Genomic DNA, 20,607 nt, shown 5'->3' on the forward strand with positions numbered 1-20,607 from the left:
GGCAGAAAGGTCCACACGTGACAACAAAGAAACGATGCTTCAGCCAAGACGTCATCAAGTTCAAGTGAAGTATTTATTAATGTAGTATTATAATTTTGCAGCATGGGTGGGAGGATGAATGTGTTCCTGTGTTTCCTCATCCAGGGTCAGTCAAGGTCCTGGATGCTGTTGGTGATGTGGGCGTTTGTGACGACTTGCATCAATCAATCAGAATTTATTTGTGTAGCAATTCTCATAAACACTGTAACACAAAGTCCTTCAAAGAATAAAAGACACATCCATCCACGGAGCAAAACAACATTAAGGAACCTCACACATTTGAAATGAGGAAACCCCACAGGCAGGTAAACATGGAAGTACAAAAGTATAAAGAGAAAACTACAAAATTACGCAAAAGATGTGAAAAGGATTAAGGTTAAAATTAAGGTAAAATGAAAAAAATAAAATAAGAGAGGATTACAATAAAAACAATAAAAGTAGGGTAGTAAAGGGGAACGGTTCAACAAAATATTTCCCCCTATTTAGAATGTAAAAAAAAAGAATCTTATTTAAATAAAGACATTATCTGACTGCCAACAAACCGAAAGACAAGTTGCACCCAGCAGAGATAAACGTATTGCTCTGACAAAAGTAATTATACGATACAGCTGTTTGACTGTGTGTGTGTGGGGGGGGAGAGAGAGAGAGAGAGAGAGAGAGAGAGAGAGAGAGAGAGAGAGAGAGAGAGAGAGAGAGAGAGAGAGAGAGAGCGCTTTGGCCTCCTACAGCATTTTACTCAGGCACTTGAATCAAAGCACACCCATTGGGAGAGAGGTAAACGGGTTCAGACTGAAGCTCGGGGCCGAGAAAAAGAAATATAACATTTATTGTTTATATGCTCTGTAGGTCTGATGTACTGAGGTGTCGCACTCGTGCCAAAAATTATATTTCAAGATACATCAAAGTGATAAATAGAGCGAAAGTGAACTTCATGAACTTTCGGCATGAAACCAATATGCCTTAATCTGCTTTTTTTCTTGTGTTTATTCATTGATAGATTTTACTCTCAGGCCGTGCTAACCCTTCACATGGTGTGTTTTATTTGTGTGTGTGTGTGTGTGTGTGTGTGTGTGTGTGTGTGTGTGTGTGTGTGTGTGTGTGTGTGTGTGTGTGTGTGTGTGTGTTGGGTCAGAGCCTGATGTTCCCAACGTCCCCACGTTCAGCTCATGAGCCCCGACGATGACGAGCGTTACTCAACCACCAGTCGATGTGTTGTTGCTTCTTCGATGTTGACCATCAGCTCCACCACCCATGGAGGAAACGGCTTAGAAAGCAAAAAATGAAATAAACTTTGTTATGATCAATATTTTTAGAGGGGAAGTCTTTGTTGGAATTAAACACTCACACATTGTGACTTCTCCTTGTGTTTTTTCTTCTTTGTCTTTTTCTGCACCGATGGTTCAGGTGTTTGAAGTTTCTTGGAGGAGATTTTAAAAAACAACAGATCACTATGTTGTCATCTGAGTATAATGTTTTTTGAATATTTCCTCTGAATGGAAAATATGATAAAGACGTTTACCTTCTCTCTCAGCCCCCGACCAATGGCCTGTTCCTCATTTCCTAAATTTGTCTGCCAAGAACTTTTAGCCTCATCACTTAAATCCACTGCATCTGACACCGAGCTATTCTCCAAGTCTCCCTGGTGATTGTCAGCCAAGCGCGACTGAAGGAAACTCTCTTTGCTGAGGGAGCGAGACAGTCGCCTGGGTCTCATAACCCTCAGAGGGACATCATCATCGTCATCTTCCTCCTCCTCCTCCTCCTCTTCCTCTTGTGCCACTTCCTCCCCCATCTCCACACCCACTTCACTTTGAAAATCCTCCTCTCTGTCTTCGGTTCTGCTTCCTTCAGTTTCATCCCCCTGCTCCGACTCTTCCTGGATGGGCTCCAGATAAGGCCTCTGCTCCATCACGTCATTTTTAAGTACAGAGAGAATTAGCCCGGCGAGTCCATTTAAGGAGGTATATTCATATTTTTGAATAATAATATTTGGAATAATATTTGAATAAAACATTTCCTGTATTAAAACAGTGGAGTTAAACTTACATTCTGCTGTTGAACGTCCATTTCTCTGCCTACGTGAGGATCCTGCAGTGTCAGGTTTTCATTAGCTGGTGATTGACATCAGGTGCAGAGGTTGAACTCCACACACATCACAGCTGGTTCTGTTTCTTTACCTCCACCGAAGTGAAGGGCAAAATGAAGACATGTAACCTAATCCAAAGGTTCAACAATTTCAAACCTCTACTGTCATAAATATCAACTTGAAAGCTGTTCAAATGTTAACAAGTTATTGTTAAGGTTCACCACTCGATGAAACTCATGTTTTTATCAGGGGTTTTTTAGAGCTCAATTCAGAGTCGGCCTGACCTGCTTTTATTTTGCACATTTTTACCTCTTATGTTTTCACCCTGTCTCTTTGGTTTGTGAGCAAGATTAAACAGCCATATTATAACGAAACTGGGTTGAATGATGGAATACGGGTCAGGGAAGATCCCACTAAATTTAGGTGCAGGAATTTTTTATCCCTTTCTTAAACATTGTGAAATAAAGTGTTTTTCTCAGAGAATAATACATTTCTCCAGGTGTGTGAAATTTGGTGCAGCTTGATTAAATCCAAGGGGGGTCTTGTTTCCTCCAGCTCTATTAAAGCTGTATCAAAAACAACTCAACCATTTGCCTGGTTTTTAAAAATCGACTCTGATGTTAATGTAGATATTAAGAAATACCACAAGCTCATTTAGTCATCGTGACCCCTTTTAGCCCCGATGACATCAGGGGGAGTGTTGTTTGTGAACAGTCATTTACCTTGGATTCCCTTCACGGCTTCATGTCAACTTTAGTTTGAGGTCGTGAGGATTGATCCCTCAGGATAAATCAACATTACAATCAGTGCATCGTGTTTTTTTGTTAAATCTTTATTCCAAACCCAAAAAACAAACTATACTATACTGAAGCGTGGCGTGAGTGTGGCATTCGTTGACCCAGCTGTCACGGTGAACCCCTCACACGCTCCGTGCCCACTGCTCAGTGTTTGTGACATGTCGACATTTACCTGACCAGTATATTGATTGGTATAATAAACCTGTCACTGTTTGCCATCATTGGCTGTGTAGAATAAAAACTGTTTTTTTAAAGAGCCATTCAAATTAAGTGTGAAAAATGACATTTTATGGAATGGAACTAACGAAGAAAATGACCCGTAAAAAGTTATATCTGTTACCCACTGAAGGTTTGTGGTGCATGAGGACATGGTGCAAATATTGTGTGTCAGGTTCTCATATTGAAATTCTCATATTGCTCTTGTTTAAAACCCTGTATTTTATATACCGGTAGCAAAATATTAACATTTTTACATTCACAGTACTACTGTGATATTTTATACACCAATATTGTCTTTATTACAAAATATTCAATAACCCAACTTTAAACTGTACAAGATACAACATAGTTTACAGCTTCTTTGCTATTTACAAAAAAAGTATGATCTGCATATCAAAGTGAATATATCTAAAAAGGCAGGTTGCAATCACGGTAAGCTTATTGAGTAAGGCAGAAAACTTGAAACATTGTGTATTTACACTTTTGCAGATCAAGTCAAAGTTTCATATATTTATATATATATATATATATATATATATATCTTTTTTTTATGTATATATACGTTGATAAAGAGGATATCTGAAGAGCCCCACGTTTTCTGAGGCTGTATCTGAAAGAGAGAGGCGCTAAAGCTTGTAGCTGTTCAGCTCGACTGTAGCAAAAAGCCGGGGGGGGGGTTACGTTTGCCTGAAAGATGAAGGCAGCCGGACACTGCAGAGGGGGAGGAATATGTGAATGTACATAAATCGTGTGCAGAGGCCGTGAGTGAAGGACAAGGGTGTGCAATTCAGGAGGTTGTGTGCTTAATGTGTGTGTGTGTGTGTGTGTGTGTGTGTGTGTGTGTGTGTGTGTGCTCAAGTAATGGATGTGCTCTCTTCTGTGTGGATAAATGCACATTATTCATAGACATGTATTGGTCCTCATCAATCCTTTGCCACTGGTCCAGTCTTTGCATATCAGCTTTTGTCCATCTTGTCGTCCAAATAGTAAAATATCTTTTTAGGTTTTCACACTGACCTTTGACCTTTGCTGCCTCTTCACTATCAAAGCCTCCACTGTCTGTGAATCAGGGCAAAGTAAGAACATCAAGTATTTGTGAAACCTTATCCTGGGTTAAGAAAAAGACACATAAAGTACTGCTAAATACTGCCAAATCTGTCCTCTTCTCTCTGATGGTGAGGCAATGTAAAGGGGTTAAAAAATAAAGATCTTTGAAAGCTCAGTTACTTTGGTTTTCTTTCAACTTGGAGTCACTATGGCTGTCAACTTTAAAAAGTCATGCACTATTAACGGCGAAGATATCTCAGGGGGGGAAAAAGCCTGTTTCATCCAAGGAGCTCAGAGTAGAAAAAAAAGTACTTTGTGCTGTTTCGTTACAATTCAGAATTAAACCACACATGCATACACACACGCTCACAGGTACACACATGCATGCTTACACCCACCGTGAAAAAAAACACCATTTTACACCGTGAGTAACGCAATGTATCCTTGGCATAATCAGAAAGACAGTGCAAAAGCAAATAGCATGATCAGTCTTTTTTTTTTTAAGGATATCAATGCACATATCCCCTGCACATGGAATATGTAGAATATAAATATATAAAATGAAGATGCACATTATACCTGGATCTGAGGGAACCCAGCGACACCACACATCTATTTATCTGGTATAGAAATGTTAAAAAGAAGATTAGAGATTGTGGGCATCTTTCTCTCTCACTCCTCGTTTGTCTTCCCTAAAAGCGAGTATGATTGTCTGTATCACCACGTCATCTCTCTGAAAGTTCATATCCTGAATGAGCATATTCTGGGTTTTGCCAGTAGCTCTGGATTTAAAGGAAATACCTGAACAGCCCCGTCGTCTCTCGGCCTCCAGCCAGGGTTTTCTTTCCCTTTTTTTCCTGCTCGGTTTACAGTCCCTGTTTTTCTTCCCTACACAGCTACATCTGCAGCAGCGGCCACAGCCTCGATCTTAATCGCCGTCACCTCAATGTCCTCCTCGTCCTCCCTCACTGCAGGCACGCTGGAGGAGGGGAGACAAGTCACTTGGCTGTTGCTGCTGTTGGCGGCGTTCATCTGGACGCTGCTGCTGCCCACGCCGGCGTGAGCGGCCAGGCTGGCGGTGGAGATGCTGCCCAGATTGGTCGGGACGCTCGTCTTCCCACAGGAGTGGATGCGACGAGCCAAGCTGGCGGAACGCATCACTGACGAGGTGGTTGCGGTGCCCACACCCTGAACTTTCCCCTCCAGGAAGTAGGTCAGCATCTCACCTTTGCCCTTAACGCTGACTTTGCCACGGCACACCAGGTCGTAGTTGTTGTTCAGCAGGCGATAGACATCCTCTGTCACCTGAATGAAAGAGATATAAGAGAAATAAAAGAGAGAAATATATAAATGTTCACATTCATCGAGAATAGTTTTAAAGCAAAGCCAGGTCCCAACTCGAGCTCTTTAATTAATATACAGACATGAAATCAATATTTATTTTCTCCCCTCAGTAAGAATGTCTATTTCCAAAAACGTTGACTGTAATTTCATGTGTCCTTGGTCAAATAGGTTTAATTTCAATTTTCCACCTCTACTATCTAAAAAATATTTGTTTTGTGAGACCGAAACTATAGCATAAGAATAATTTAACAAGATGCTTCACATTACTCATTTTAACGCAGCCAACAGGCTGATCTTCTGATGGTCCCCCTCTAAAAGGACATGCAGCCCATAGTATTCTGCATTACTGTATTCACAGTATTACAACTCTGTTTCTCCCCTTTAAATGGCCTTCATACTTTGCTGAGTTGAGATTTCTGTTCTGAGCATACAAAAATCTCAAAATGTGTTTTTCTTAAAAAAAAAATATATATATATATATATATATGCAGTATAGGGGTGTTATTTTGCATTTGTTCAGTGGTTCTGAGCCGTTGGAACATAGAAAATAAAATTATGCAGTTTTTCAGTATTTTAACCCTGAACAAGAAAAATAACTTTTAATTTCTTATCCTATAGTTGCACTTTGTAGCAAGTTTGCTGTTATGATTAAAGGTGTTTTTGGTCACCTGTATCTTTCCCGGTACTCCGGTGCTGTCCATGCGACTGGCCACATTCACCGTGTTCCCCCAGATGTCGTACTGAGGTCGCCGTGCCCCAATCACCCCAGCGACCACTGGGCCAACATTGATTCCTGTGTAAATACCAGAAAGTGTTAAACAAATACAAAACACCATAAAATCAGGTGTGTCATAGTTTCTTTTGTGCTTTAAGATTAGACGCACCCACTCTCAGGACAAACTCATTGTATGACTGGTAGTTGATTTCATCCAAAACATCAAACATCTCAATGGCGTAGTCTGCTATTGTGCTGAGATGGTCGTAAACAGATTTTTTGGCCTAAAGTGTAGACGTACATTGATCGGTTAGTATCTTGTCTCTTCATTACAATGTACAATCAAAATTGACATCAAGTAAAAGGTCACCTTGGTACCAATGGTGGGGACAAGGCCCACAGCTGCCATGTATGTACTGCCAATGGTTTTGATTTTCTCTATGTCTTTGTAGCACTCCTTGTCCATGAGCTGGAAAACATACACTCAAATAAACACACAGAACTACAGGGCAAATCCAACTGAACAACCCCGGAAGCGCAAAACACAGCATTTCTACCTCGTCAAAGTCTGCAATGATCTCATTCAGGAGTCTGAGGCACTCCACTCCCATGTTGTTTCCGTCCAGCTCGATGTAGAAATCGTTGAAGTTTGGGATGGAGGCAAACAGAACGCCCACTTGTGCGTAGGACTGATAGTACAGATCCTGAGAGGACAAAAAGGGGAGAATACAGTACAGTGGGATAAAAGGCCTCCTCTGTTCTCTGTCGTGTTTTCTGCCAGTTATCTACCTGGTTCTCTGTTTGTCTGCCTGCCTGTCTATTAGCGAGGCTCACCATGTTCCTGGGGTTTGACAGCAGGAAGTGTTGAGCCACGTGCGCGGGCAGGAGGTTGAAGAGAATCCGCCTGTTGTCCAGCTTGACTTTCTCCATGCCATCTCTCTCCTCCTCCGCCTGAGAGCACATACCACAAACACACACACACACACACACACACACACACACACACACACACACACACACACACACACACACACACACACACACACACAGGACTGAGCACTGCAGCCTGTTCCACGTTTCCACCACATGGGGTCAGTAAAAAACTTTACAAGCCGCACACTGTGTCATAGCTGGATATCAATACACTTGGGTACTTAGTTAAAGGGTTAAATATCTTAAGATTCAGCTTTTGCTTCAACACTTGTGAAAAATAGTCCTTTTATTACACTTTAGATGCCAAACGAAACCCTTGTTTTTGCCAAAGAATAGACAGCTGGCAGCCTATAAATACAAATCCTTTTCGTACACAGCCCAAGCGCTTGGATATATCGAAGCTGTAATTCTATTCTATTAAAACCTACACAATAATAATGAGATTTAAGCCTCCTTCAGATACACATGCCTAGAGACACACACTTCCTGACCTGCACAGCCCATAGGAAGTCCAGGCGTAGTTTGAGGTCGAGTTGCCTGGAGTGGAGGGCCAGGGCACTGACAAAGAGCAACAGAGACAGGATGGGCTCATAGCCCCGGATGTGGAAGGACCCCCCACTGTGGAAGAGAGACCAACACACGCGTCAGCATCAGGGACTGGACCACACAGAGCACTACACAGGCGGGTTTCACTGGACCCCCCACGGTGTCGAGAGCAGCGATGAGTGAAATTTTACTTGTTAAAATCATGAAAATTATATTTTTTGTGGGGCCAGCATGAAAATAAAACACAAAATGAAATGAAAGAGCTTAAAAGTGTTATGTGAAATATTGGATTGCACAATATCATATTGTTTACTGATGCATAACTGTTCTTAACCTATATTTTATATATTCATAACCTTAGCAAATTCAGCGTTATGATTTTTCAGGGGCCCATTTATCATCTGGAATCCAATAAATTTGACTGGGCCTCTCGGTGCTGAGTTGAAACTACGCTCTCCCATCATCCAGCCCACTGTGTCCTGTCCAGCTTTGGATTCGGAACTACTGATGAGCACATGTGCTCCTTCAAAGGCTGGAAAATGAATGAGCGTGTAGGCCGAAGACAAGCAAAGACTCCTCCACACACACACACACACACACACACACACACACACACACACACACACACACACACACACACACACACACACACACACACACACAGCACATGTACTGTAAACACTCGTCTGTTCCTGCTGTGCATTAAACAAACAGGAAACCATTGCTTGACATTGACGGCCAATCATTTACTCTGATTCTCGTACGATGCCCAATCCTGCCCAACTTAAAGCTCCAATGGGATGTGTGTGATAACTTCAGGAAGTCAAGTCAAGTCAAAGTGTTTTTGATTGTGTCTGTGTGTGTGTGTGTGTGTGTGTGTGTGTGTGTGTGTGTGTGTGTGTGTGTGTGTGTGTGTGTGTGTGTGTGTGTGTGTGTGCAAGTGAACCTCACCCTGCCGTCCTGCGAAAGCCACTGAGCTCCAACACTGTGATGTACAGCACCCCGAGGAGGAGCATTAGCGCCATCTTTGGCAGCCAGGAGACCCGCAGGAAAAGCGCCAGCGTGAGGGTGCCCACCACGCAGGAGAGAAAGGCGTAGCGGGCACCCTCGCAAGGCAGCTCCGCCATGGTGTGGTTGGCGCCGCTGATGTCATCGATGATGACGATGGAGCTGTTGGTGTTGGCACTGCCCCACAGCCAGGGCATACAGCCCACCTGTCGGGGACGAGCAGGAACATGGAGGAGAAAGAATTACAGCTCAAAATATGAGTTTTCTTACTGGTTGATCAGTACGGTGGGTCATTGGTAGCAGATGACATTTTTGCTGTTGCCTTTCCCACTTACCACACAGGCCTGGGCCACAGCGTAGATTAAGAGCACTATGAGAATACAGAGGACAGTGCGAATCTGAATGGTCAGGCACCCTGGAAAACACTGAGACAAAGGTAATGGAAGATAAAAATTAATCAGGAAGATTCAAAGTTACTTTTTTTTAAAGAAATTTATTACCACAGAATGAGGATTATGCAAAAACTGATTTCCAGAAACCTTGATGGAAGGATGGGACATTTTGGAGCAGATCTGGACAAAGGGTGAAATTGTCTTATCACTTTAACATTGTGTTTTTTGACATTTTCCCCAATTTCAAAGAGAGTAATTGATGAATCTTGTTGAAGAGAAATTCGGGGGAATGATATTTGATGATATGAGTGTGTGGAATCTGGGGTAGATCCAAATAAAATCTGGATGGTCAAATTAGATATGGTTTCATTACAGGACTGTTGAGGTATGTGCTCTACTGTGTCATTCTAGAGTTTTTGAATATGTTCATTTAAGGCAAATGACAAAATGTTAATAGCTGCAAGAGCAAGGAACGAGTGAAAAAGGCTTGAAATCAAACAATGATGAGCAGTTAGACAGAGGGTAGTATGAGGTCAGTAAGGCGAGTAAAGAACAGAGACGGTGAATGTGATCATGAAAATTAGTTAGCAAATAAAATAAAGTGATATAAAATGAATTAAAAATGACAAAACAAATTAAAATGAAGAGTGAGATTAAAATTCCCAGCTCTGTGAAGGACCACATTGTTAAAGGATTAATATTTCAGGAGTAGAATTTGCTACAAGAATATAAAGTACATAGTTCCACCAAGTCTCCTCATTAAACCACATTGAAATTCACCAGATCCACATTTTTATTTGGATCTGCTCCAAATTGCACATTAAATATTATTCCCCTATAAAAAGTTTTTCATCAAACGCATGAATTAATCTCTGAAAAATCTGGGAAAATGTCAAAAGATGCCCTGTCTGACAATGTAACAATCCCTGGAACCGCTGATCTGGGTTCTTCCCAGACCCGTATTGCATTCTTCCACCAAGTTTCATGGAGACGTTTTCAGTAGTTCGAAAAATAAAAGAATGACTTTCCCTCATGAAAGGTGACGATAAGAAAGTATCTCTGTTTACCTGTATTCTAGTGATGTGCAGGTACATGATACAAGCTACTAGGAAACAGATGCAGAAGACAAGAAGGACAAGTATCACTGTGCCCCTGAGTGGAAAAGAAAAGTGAGAGAGGGAGACGCAGGGGTTAGTTAGAAAGTCAAGGATCTGTGGAAGTGAAAAGAGTCAATTAAAGAGGTAAGTGGATAGAGAGAGAGAGAGAGAGAGAGAGAGAGAGAGAGAGAGAGAGAGAGAGAGAGAGAAGAGGAGGAGGATGACGACGGCAGAGTCTGTTGTACGTACTGTGGTATGATGAGAAGGTAGACAAGGCCAAACAAGGCAGCGAGGACCAGAGAGACGACCACTGCGCTGGTGAAGTACTCATCAGGAACCTGGTGGTACTGTGTGACACCACAGACGAGGCGAGTGAGTGACAGAGCATCAACACAATCAGAGGCTCCATATCAATGTGCAGCTTGTGTGTCTCACCCTCTGCTCACGCTCGGAGCATTTGTACATGAGTGTGAGGACGTTGAGGTCCGCCGTGTCCGACTCGGTCTGCCGGGCCTCGATCAGCCGCCCGATGTAGCGGTTGACCCGCGTTCTGGGGCTGCTCTGGACCACGGTGGCCTGGTTGGCGTTGGGACGGTTCCTCAGCTTCTGCGGCGCCGTCCTCATGGCCCTCCGCTGTCAGAAGAAGAAGAGATCTTCAGTGAAAATGTAGAAGTTGATTAAAACAGCGGCGTGATAAATAGGCCGCACTGTATTCTCCACACCACCGGAGTATTATCATATTAGGAACAGGGGTGAATGAGAGACAACAATAAACACGGGGACATGATTATACTTTCAAATCAGGACGTCGCCCTCACACCTAATCACTGGAGGCACCCTGCTGTGTCTGAGTGTGTTCAGCAGCCAAACTGAGAAAACACTGAGCACTGGAGCAGAGCGACAGAGTTAACATGGCAGTAACATGGTGTGTGTTTGTGTGTGTGTGTGTACATGTAAGTGAGCATGCTGGATGAATTGTGTTGTAGGAGGAGAAGTGTTAGCGAGGATCCTCAGAGTGTTTGTGAGTCCCTGACATGACATGAATGTGTACGGCTCACTGACTTCCTTCATTTCTTTCTTCCTACCTTCCTTCCTTCTTTCTCTCCTTTCTTGACCTCTGTCTATTACATCCTGCATCCTCTCGTTGCTTCCTTAAATTCCTACTTTCTTCTTTTATTACTTCCCCCAAATCTGTCATGTATTCTTCCTCATTTCCTACGCCACATTTTTTTCTACCTTCCTTAAATTCTGTCCTTCCTTCCTGCCTTCCTTACTACCTCCCCATTTCTGTATATGTATTCACTTCCACATATTCTTATATTCCTTCATTCCACACTTTCCTTCCAATCTTCCTTCCCTCATACCTTCCTTATTTCCTTCCATGCATCCTTTCATTCCTACCTACATACCTACCTACCATATTCTTTATTACTCCTCTTTCCTATCCATTCTTCCTTATTTCCCTCTTTCCTTCCTATTGCAGTTTTTCTTCCCTCCTTCCACGTTGTTTTTCTTCTTTCTTTCTGTCCTTATTTCCATCCCTTATCTCTCCGAGCCTCCCTCACACTGTCAAGCTATATTAGGCTGCATCACAGTGGCCTGCAGATATGACGTCTACTTAAGTTGTGTACTGTGCTCAACATGTAGGGCACATTATAGACAAGTCTCCTGCAAAATCTTGCTCATTCATCCCATCCGTCCCTCATATTGCTCCGAAGTCGTGTCTAGAATTTGTTATTTCGCACACAGTTGAAGAGTGTGTGTGATCTGAATGTAAAACTAGCGCTCAGTTGAAGGTGTACGTGTATATGACTTCACCTGTCACCCCTGTCCCTTTCACCACTTTACTCTAATCCGACTCCTGTCTATGCTGTGAGGATGTTGTCATTACTGGTATGATGAAAGCTTGAGGGGGAGACACTAACATGTAGCGTGAGGATCCAGCAATTGAGTGCAAAGCAGGAAAAATGATGCTTCATCAGATGTTTGAAATTCCATCTAAACAGCTCTTGACATGTATGAAACACCTGATTGATGTAATTCTATACACTAACACAGACTATCCTATTTGGACTATGCAATCACTTTCATTCATGGTGGTCAGTAAACCAAAACCGTATCCACTATATATGGGACAAGGCTTTGTCCCCATGAGGTCTACTGGTCCTGGCAAGTTCAGCGTTTATGCTGGAAAAGATCCTAAAGAGGTAAGAAAAGCATACACACACTCACACACACACATTTGTAATTCTATCTTAGAGAGGACACTCATTCCTCCTAGCCCCTAACCCTAAACCTAAACCTAATTATAACCCTAACCCTAAACTAAACCTAGCCATATGAGGCATTATAGTATATATGTCGGTAAATATATAAAAGGCTGTGAGCATTTCATACGATCATTAAATAGGTTCAAAGCTAATCTTTTCGAACTGAAGTCCTTTCAAATGTGATTTAAAACATTAGTCGGGAAACTGTAATTTAAAATCATCCTTTGTGACAGAAAGCAAGAGGAGGCTTGCAGCACCACCCAGTGGTGAGAACATGTACTTTTTCTCAAGAGGTCGGTTTCATGTAAATTTATGAAAGATTAAAAACACATAGAAATATCATAATTTATCTTCTTCCACCCTGGACAGTGATAGAAATCGTATGAATCCACATGACTAGAATAAACTGCTGTTCACTGTGTCATCCTAAAATAAAAACTCTAGAGTAACAGGGTTAATTGTGAGTAAAGCAGGTGCTTAAAGAGTTTAACAACATTTATCTATTATAAGGGGCGGGAATATAAGCAAATTTAAAATGCTGCTGCTTTCAATACACCCGTGCTCAAATATATGTGTAAATGTTGTTTTCAGGAGTGATCACCTTTAAATTCTCCTCCTGACCTCTGAAAATGGTTGTATATGAATAAATCAGACTTCTAAGGTTGACATCAAAATGTTCCCCAACAGCTGGAAGTCCTCAGAAAATAGCAATAATAGATATAAACATCAACATTAGGGTTTTTCTTCATAACTCTGGGTAATGTGGATAATCTTGTTTGGATTTGATTTATTTTAGATTATTTTGAAAACTAATCACAACTGAAAATGTGTTGAAAGTTACATCCCAGTGAATTTACAGTACAGGGCTTTCGACCTTAGAGTCCAGTGTTAAAGTCCTGGTCTTTAGATAGAATATGGACTTTGTCGCCCAGGCTCCTCTTGATTCTTAAATTGTCCCCAAACTAACCCTCTAACCCTGTGGTGTAATTGTTTCTTTTTTACGAGTCAATCAGGTCTAACTCTCAGTGGGTTGAGGAATTTACCCCACAACCCTCGAATCAGTTACCTGTCTCATGTGGACTGTATAGCTCAGTCAGTAAAGCACCAGGCTTTCAACCTAAGGGTTGCCGGTTTAAGACTGAGTGAAGGCAAGTAACTCCTAACTTAATCATCTATTGTTCACCAGCACCTGTAGGCAATAATCCAATATGGTGGTTTCCTGTATCTTTAACCATCTGACATAATAGCAGAACCCTAATCGTAAACCTAACCCTGTGGGCCAGTGCATTGCCTTTGGCTCCCCATTTCAGCTGCCCAGTCTTTGGATGAAGCAGAAGTCATCGAGCTATATCAACAAATCCTAAACCTAAAAAGTATGTTTGTCCTGACATTAAGTGAGAAGTTTTTTTCTCCCTGATGTGTGAGGGTGTGAACCTGATTTATGTCTCTACAATGTACAAACACACACACACACACACAAATACACACAAACACACACACACACACACACACACACACACACACACACACACACACACTGGCAAATCTGGATTAAAACAGCTGGTGCAGACATTGTATAGCTGCCAGGCCACAGGATTTCTTTCCAGGCACACAAGGTCAAATAAGCTCTTTGACATTTACCCAGATTGCCAGTGCCACTGACAGTATATGTAAGGGAAATGGCATGTTGCTCTCTGGCATGAGCAACACACTAAGGTCATCACAGCTGATAGGATTGCGCGCTCTGAACACGTCTCACCGTCACCCCCCCCCCCACCTTCTTATGATTTAGTATACTGTACATCCTGTTAGAGCCACACACTGGATTTATTCACCGACTGCAATTCCTGCAAAACTTGAATTATTATCTCTGACACTGTGGTTAGCACATTCAGCTTATTTATGACACATCGGAAAACAAGAAGCCATATAACATCCAAAAAACACACTATAGATTTAAGAACTCAACTGCAAAGATTTCTGCTAAGAATGTGCAATGTTCAAGTAGTGTTACACCAACATATTTTGTCAGCTCATTAAACATTGCCGTCATGGATATGTGACTTTTTCTTGCACATTCTAACGTCTAATGTATGTCCACGAGTTAACAGTAAGAAAGCAACTGAACCGGGAAGGAACACACATTACTTCTCCTCTCAAGACGTCTACTGCTCTTTTCTGTTGGAACAATGTTCTGTGGAGCTGAAGCTCAAATGTTAAGATTGTATAAATTTGCATTGTGAATAGGCCGAGTCAGAGTCCTGATGTTAAGCTCAATGAAACTTCGAGGCATAACCTGAAATGAGGCTTTTTTTAAAAAGGCACCTAAGAATGTAGATTACATAAATTAATAATTTCTGTACAGTCTGTACAACATATCAACACTGTCTATACAACTTAAACTGTAATACATACATAGTACCATTCATAAATGCAAAGGTTTAGGAGCTTATAAAAATAAGGTAATTCAAACAGGTCTTTCATTTTTCACTATTGTAGGAACCTCTAGACATCCAGACTTTTTTATATATGTTCTTAGCCTCTATTCAAATCACAGCATGAACAAACACAGAAATGTCAACACAGACACTGAGATTTTCATACCTTATCACCGTCCTCGCAGTTCATGACATTGGAGAAGGGAATCTCAGCCTTGAACATCTTCCTGCAGTGCATAAGCTGCACTAGTAAGTAGCACACAGTTTTGAACTTCATCTTTTTGGCGGGCTTTATATCCGAAAGAATCAATCCTGGGAATATCTGCAACCAGATAAGAAACGGGAACAAGGATTACGTCATGATATCCCACACAGCAATATATATATATATATATATATATATATATATATATATTATGTAAGGGTGTTTAACTCATGCAACTCAGGCACTGGACAGCATGCACGTGCACATATGCTCATGCACACACACTCGCATGCAATCATTGTTATTATCAGGTTCAGGAATTTAACTGTAAAGTGGTAAAAATGAGGTCAATCCCTTGGGTGATTTTAATAGATTCATTACTCTGCTGCCCTTGTTTCTCCTTCGTAACACTATCTTAGAAAATCAAGATTAACATATGTTTGAAGTTTTGAGGAAATTAGTGTGTTTTGTTGTGCGAAAAGTGTGTTTTGTTAAACACCAAAGTTAGGGAGTGTGTCCCTAAGCAGGAATAATTAAAGACACTATAGCGGGGAGCGTAGCAGCCCATCCAACACAGCTTAGTCAGGGCACATCTTTCTCTGAGCCATGAGCCCTTTGATGAAGTCTAAACCATCAGCTCTATTAAGAGGATTAGCAGAGTGTCCCGCATATCAAAGAAAAAATACACGCGACTGTGATGTCACAGGTTCACTTTAGGATCCTCGTAACCTATGTGCGATTCTTATATCTCACATAACGTGGAACCTGCTGCAAGAAAGAGTGATGAGAGAAGAGAGGAGAGGTAGAGGAAGAGGAGAGGAAACCCAATAGGTACAGAGACAAGACGGAAATTCCCTCTCCAGCTGCTTGTGGCACATCTGGTTGGAGATGTCCGTGTTTATGTGCAGTGACACACACACACATATATCTCTGTAAGTTCGTCGGCCAGAGCAGATTTGACATGATAGATGCTACAGGCTGTTTTTCTCTCTCTCTTTATCGCCCAGTTCAATGCATTACAGACTGGAAGTGAGATTAGCTCAAGAACAAATGCGTGAGAGCTCCATCATGTGATGTTAGATGCTGTGGCCACACTATGATTCTATTGGAAGGATTGTTTATATTCTAGATGTTGGCATAGAGGTGAAGACTGGTTAAGATAAGCCTATGGTTAGCCTTCTCTGATTAACCACACACACAGTAGGTCCAATAATATGGATTAGCATACGTCCTGCAGAAGCTTTGTTAATGTGTACAGTACACTGTCTACGCATTAAAAGGTCCAGCTGAGGGCAAGGACTCATCCAAACATACGTCGGATTCAGAGCTGTTCTTATACAGAAATACATGCAGGGTTTAGAATATGCGGTTGCTCAGCACACAGCAACACTACGGTACCTTCCGTCGGTGAGATGGCACAATAAAGAAGGTTTCAATTTCATGTTTCAGGAGGAAGGGGTTCCTTTCGTGGCCGTTTCCAGGCTCCACCTCATAGTCTCCATTTAGGCACTCCAGTGTAGATTTGGTGATGTGGACTTTCCTGTAGAAACAGACAGGACAGGCGTAACACACAACACAACCATCCACAGAAGAGTCTGTGTTACAGGAGACTGTCACAGTAAGTTCTCAAATCCTGTTCCTCTAGGCATTTATTCAAATATTCAAATATATAAACTTAAAGGTTCAGAGTGTAAGATTTAGGTGAAAGGGATCTATTGGCAGAAATTGAATATGAAATAATCTTTGTGATGTTTTTTAAAAAATGTTCATCTTTTTTACCCTAGAATGGGCCCTTCATATTTAGGTACCTTATATTTACATTAGGAGCAGGTCCTCTCTACAGAGGCCTCCATGTTTTTTTTTACAGGAGTCCAACTAAATTCTACACAATGAACCTTTAAGTATTTCCTTTAAAATGCAGTGAAAAGAGTGTTGGGCTTTTTTGTCTCTAAACAAGGAAATGGTGGTGGTAGTTCCTGTAGCAGTGGGTGTCTCCAAGCTTTGCCATGATCACACATACACACACTACCAGAAAACCAGACCAGCCATGCTGTCACAGCTGGTAAGACCATGCACGTCAACAAAGACCAGAAATATTTGATAACATTTGGAAAATTCACACGTCACTGGAAAATAAGATGTGTAGGGACCACACTTTGTCATATGATTAAATTGTTCAATGGATTCTGTGTATTTTCAAACTGGTGATATATTTGTTTTTCACCATTACAGACTTTAGTAGGCCTCCAAATAGAGGGGCAGTATTTTTCCAGAGCACCACTGTAGAAGAGTCATCCAGAGCTGCTGAGGCCAGTATTCATGAGAGATGGTACATACCCAGGTAGTCCCCCAGCCTCCATCACATTGGCCAGGGTCACATCATTGGACCAGACATCATACTGCCATTTCCTGAGGCCCAGCACTCCACAGAGCACCCGACCTGTATGCAAGCCCACGCGCATGTTCAGGTTGACCTCTGTGGCCTCTGCCACTGACCTGCAGGGGGCAGAACACCAGCACTGGAATGAGGTCATATCTAAATCTATATCTATACCTAATTCTATATCTATATTTATATTTATATCTATACACCAAAAATCATGACATTATTAAAAACTTGCACATATGCTACTAATAAATGTTCCTGTCGAAGTAGACCCACAGACAAACATAACAAGACAACAATCTATCATCAGAATATTTACTATTAGAATAAATTTTTCATGTGTTGTGACTGAGCTCAGATACAGACAACATCATTAATATTTAATAATGTAAAATCTATAACTATAAGTACTCGACACACGCTATCGTATTAGTCTATGCTCTAACATACCAAAACTGATGAACAAAAGAAAACTGCTCATTTAAGCATTTTTTAAATTATTAATTTAGTAAAAAGTCCAATCTTGATCATAAATCTTAATTAACAGGCTTCCAGTAAAGCCAAGAAAGTATCTGGTTGTATCTGCTGCTGCATCTTAATGTCTTACTTTCTTTTGTTCCTGTTTTTCCTTCTTCCAAATTATGAGAAAACACATTCAAGTTCAATGAAATAGGTTTTTTTTTCCAATCTAAAGCTTTTTCTGTCAGCCAACTGTAGCTCTGCTCTCAAATGTGCGGTGTTAGAATCCACTCACAGCACACATGGCTAATCAGGCTGCAGTCCGCACTGCTCAAAGGACATCAAAATAAAATACAAAACAGTTTCTTCCATCTCTTTCGGGATGATGATTTAAATCCTTCACTCACAGAAAAATAAATACATTACTGTTTCATCTAAAAATGTGACCCACTCACGTTATGGTGTCAATCATGTCCAGACCCATTTCCACACAGCAGTGGGCGTGGTCGGTCTTGGGTTGGGTCAGTCCAGACACACAGTAGTAACAGTCGCCCAAGATCTTAATCCTGCGGCAGTGATTCTCCTGCCCATCAAAAAGATGAAGAGAAGAGAGAACACTTAACAAGAAGGGCACTCAGTAGAATTCAATCAAGCTGCACCACATTTCACATACAGTGTAGTTCAAATAAGAACAGATGGAGGCAACAGCAAGGGGGGACTCCAAGTATAGGAGAGGCCTACATGGCAAAATAAATCAGTAAACGTACAAATCAAAATGAATCAGGTTAAATTTAAAGCATATAAAACAAAGCTGCTGAACACTGACTGATTGTTGTATCGTTTTCATCATCCCATTGCAAGCTTTTGAGATTTTAACTTACAACAACACTGCGATGGTTCCCACAATGCCGTGCAAAATCATCAGATCGGTCACACTTTAGGGAACGAGGTTAGTCACTCACTTTTTAGGGACAACGAGCAGAGGCACGAAAAGGCGGCTTTACGAATATAACCGTCATTAGAGGATGACAGTTCATTTTAGCAGCGTTACCGTGGACGCCTTCTCGTAACCCTTTATTGTTTCCATGGCGGTAATGGGATCACTGGTGGGTGCAAGACAAACGGACGTTCTATTTTTCACAGCAAAACAAGTTCCAGAACAGACGAATAACAAGGGATTGTTGTAGTTGCACATGTTGTGGTCATGCTTCAAGTGGCACAGACGCACACGTGATGCTCATGTAAAAGAGAATCAGCAGCAATGAAGTGTGTAGAGAGAAATGTAAACACTTATTTCATATCTACTCATTTTATTTTTGACACATATGGAAAGTATATGTATATCTTGGGCCGTTACTCAGGGGGTAGAGCGGGTCGTCCTCAAACCAGTGGGTCATCAACCCTATAAAAGCGATATATAAAAACAGACCATTTATATACATTTACTATGTTGCTTTAGACATGTACACTGATTTTTAGGTACTGTATCTTTCTACATTTGCATACAGGAGTATTTTTGTACTGTTCTCTATTTCCTTCTTTCCCTGGTTTAATTCTTGTGCTTCTGATTTACTGAATTCTCCTCCAGGGAATGACGAAAGTGTTATTTAATCTTTTCTTGAAACAAAAAAAAACTACGGCCCGAGCTACGAGCTCTGCGCTAAAATTAGCAACAGCAAAACCCAGCTTCAAAGTTGTCGTTTTTTTTTTTATCATGCAATAGTACAAGGAAACACTGAAAATACAGAGCTTCAGTCCGAACTCTGCTTATGTGAAAGTTACAGCTACACAACTTGTTTCTGTTCGCCCCCGTGTACACAGCTACATTTCAAATAGACACCTTAGAGAGCTAAAGCGCAGCGATGAGTAACACAGTTCACAAACAATTCTTAATGATGTCACCTAAATGCAATTCGCTCAGTCTTTTCTCGCACTCATTGGACAGCAAAAAGTTTCATATTGTTACAGAAGTGATGAGCTCTCTTTGGGGGTCACTCAGGTCACGGTGGAGCAGTAAACAGATGGCTCTATACAGCGTGGCTGAAGCTACAGGAAGCAGAGTCTCCTACTCTGTACTTTTCCTGTGCTAATCTGCACTGTGTGGGCTTAGGAGCTGATTCAGACCCAAGCAGGATTACCGCCATCATGTGACTGAAGCATTGTGGGCAATCTCCGTGGTCATCAGCGTAGGAAGGAGAACGTTGGTGACAGAGTTTCCGGGGGCAGAGTTGGATAATTATCTCTGCCTAGGATGTTATGTTTTCACCCCGTGTCTGTTTGTTGGTTGATTTGTTTGTATGTTTGTTTGTTTGTTTGTAAGCAAGATTCATGGATCTCGATGAAAGAAAACATGATTAGGGGACTGATTTCTATGAGAATATGAAATTTGAAGTATACTCAAATCTACTGTTTTCAGTGAGGTTGGGATATGTTGAGCAGAACCATTGAAAGTGAGATGTAGCTGTGCTACCAGGGCACCTTATAAATACCGTAATGTGCTGTGTGTGTTTGCAGGAAATGCAAATGAGCAACCACTTCAGTGCACACAAACAAACAGAGGAAGACAAAAAGGCCGAGACAAAGAGACACATACGGGGCGGGGGGGGATATTCAGTAAATTATGATG

General features: G+C 41.5%; 2 protein-coding genes across 3 annotated transcripts in view; both read right to left on the reverse strand.

Annotated features, from left to right (window-relative positions):
- Positions 1 to 1,114: 1,114 nt before the first annotated feature.
- LOC117778087 (histone H3.v1-like) lies at positions 1,115 to 2,353 on the reverse strand. The gene is made up of 4 exons (XM_034613339.1): positions 2,086 to 2,353; positions 1,559 to 1,939; positions 1,385 to 1,456; positions 1,115 to 1,303 (listed from the first exon to the last, which is right to left on the reverse strand). Exons 1-4 carry the CDS (start codon positions 2,104 to 2,106, stop codon positions 1,229 to 1,231), a joined length of 549 nt encoding a protein of 182 aa, XP_034469230.1. The 5' UTR covers positions 2,107 to 2,353; the 3' UTR covers positions 1,115 to 1,228.
- A 1,060-nt stretch (positions 2,354 to 3,413) lies between these two features.
- LOC117778082 (adenylate cyclase type 1-like) overlaps positions 3,414 to 20,607 on the reverse strand; it is a 36,784-nt gene continuing 19,590 nt past the window's right edge. The window contains exons 5-20 of one of the 2 annotated variants that reach the window (XM_034613334.1): positions 18,437 to 18,564; positions 17,474 to 17,632; positions 16,535 to 16,676; positions 15,098 to 15,253; positions 10,659 to 10,856; positions 10,473 to 10,570; positions 10,194 to 10,278; positions 9,070 to 9,159; positions 8,678 to 8,940; positions 7,672 to 7,798; positions 7,037 to 7,198; positions 6,805 to 6,951; positions 6,618 to 6,716; positions 6,417 to 6,531; positions 6,201 to 6,325; positions 3,414 to 5,493 (exon numbers count right to left, since the gene is read on the reverse strand). In XM_034613334.1, coding sequence (XP_034469225.1) covers positions 5,077 to 5,493; positions 6,201 to 6,325; positions 6,417 to 6,531; positions 6,618 to 6,716; positions 6,805 to 6,951; positions 7,037 to 7,198; positions 7,672 to 7,798; positions 8,678 to 8,940; positions 9,070 to 9,159; positions 10,194 to 10,278; positions 10,473 to 10,570; positions 10,659 to 10,856; positions 15,098 to 15,253; positions 16,535 to 16,676; positions 17,474 to 17,632; positions 18,437 to 18,564 — 2,511 coding nt within the window. In that variant the 3' untranslated portion in view covers positions 3,414 to 5,076. The remainder of the gene's footprint in view (positions 5,494 to 6,200; positions 6,326 to 6,416; positions 6,532 to 6,617; positions 6,717 to 6,804; positions 6,952 to 7,036; positions 7,199 to 7,671; positions 7,799 to 8,677; positions 8,941 to 9,069; positions 9,160 to 10,193; positions 10,279 to 10,472; positions 10,571 to 10,658; positions 10,857 to 15,097; positions 15,254 to 16,534; positions 16,677 to 17,473; positions 17,633 to 18,436; positions 18,565 to 20,607) is intronic. The other variant, XM_034613335.1, reaches the window with a different exon arrangement.

This window comes from Hippoglossus hippoglossus, chromosome 17, assembly GCF_009819705.1.
Source record: "Hippoglossus hippoglossus isolate fHipHip1 chromosome 17, fHipHip1.pri, whole genome shotgun sequence".
NCBI lineage: Eukaryota > Metazoa > Chordata > Actinopteri > Pleuronectiformes > Pleuronectidae > Hippoglossus > Hippoglossus hippoglossus.

Coding starts and splice junctions, on each gene's coding strand:
- LOC117778087 (XM_034613339.1), bottom strand. CDS start 2,106: ATGGACGTTCAACAGCAGAAT. Junction 1,457..1,558: donor GTCGGGGGCTGAGAGAGAAG/GTAAACGTCTTT, acceptor ATCTCCTCCAAG/AAACTTCAAACACCTGAACC. Junction 1,304..1,384: donor ACAAGGAGAAGTCACAATGT/GTGAGTGTTTAA, acceptor TTGCTTTCTAAG/CCGTTTCCTCCATGGGTGGT.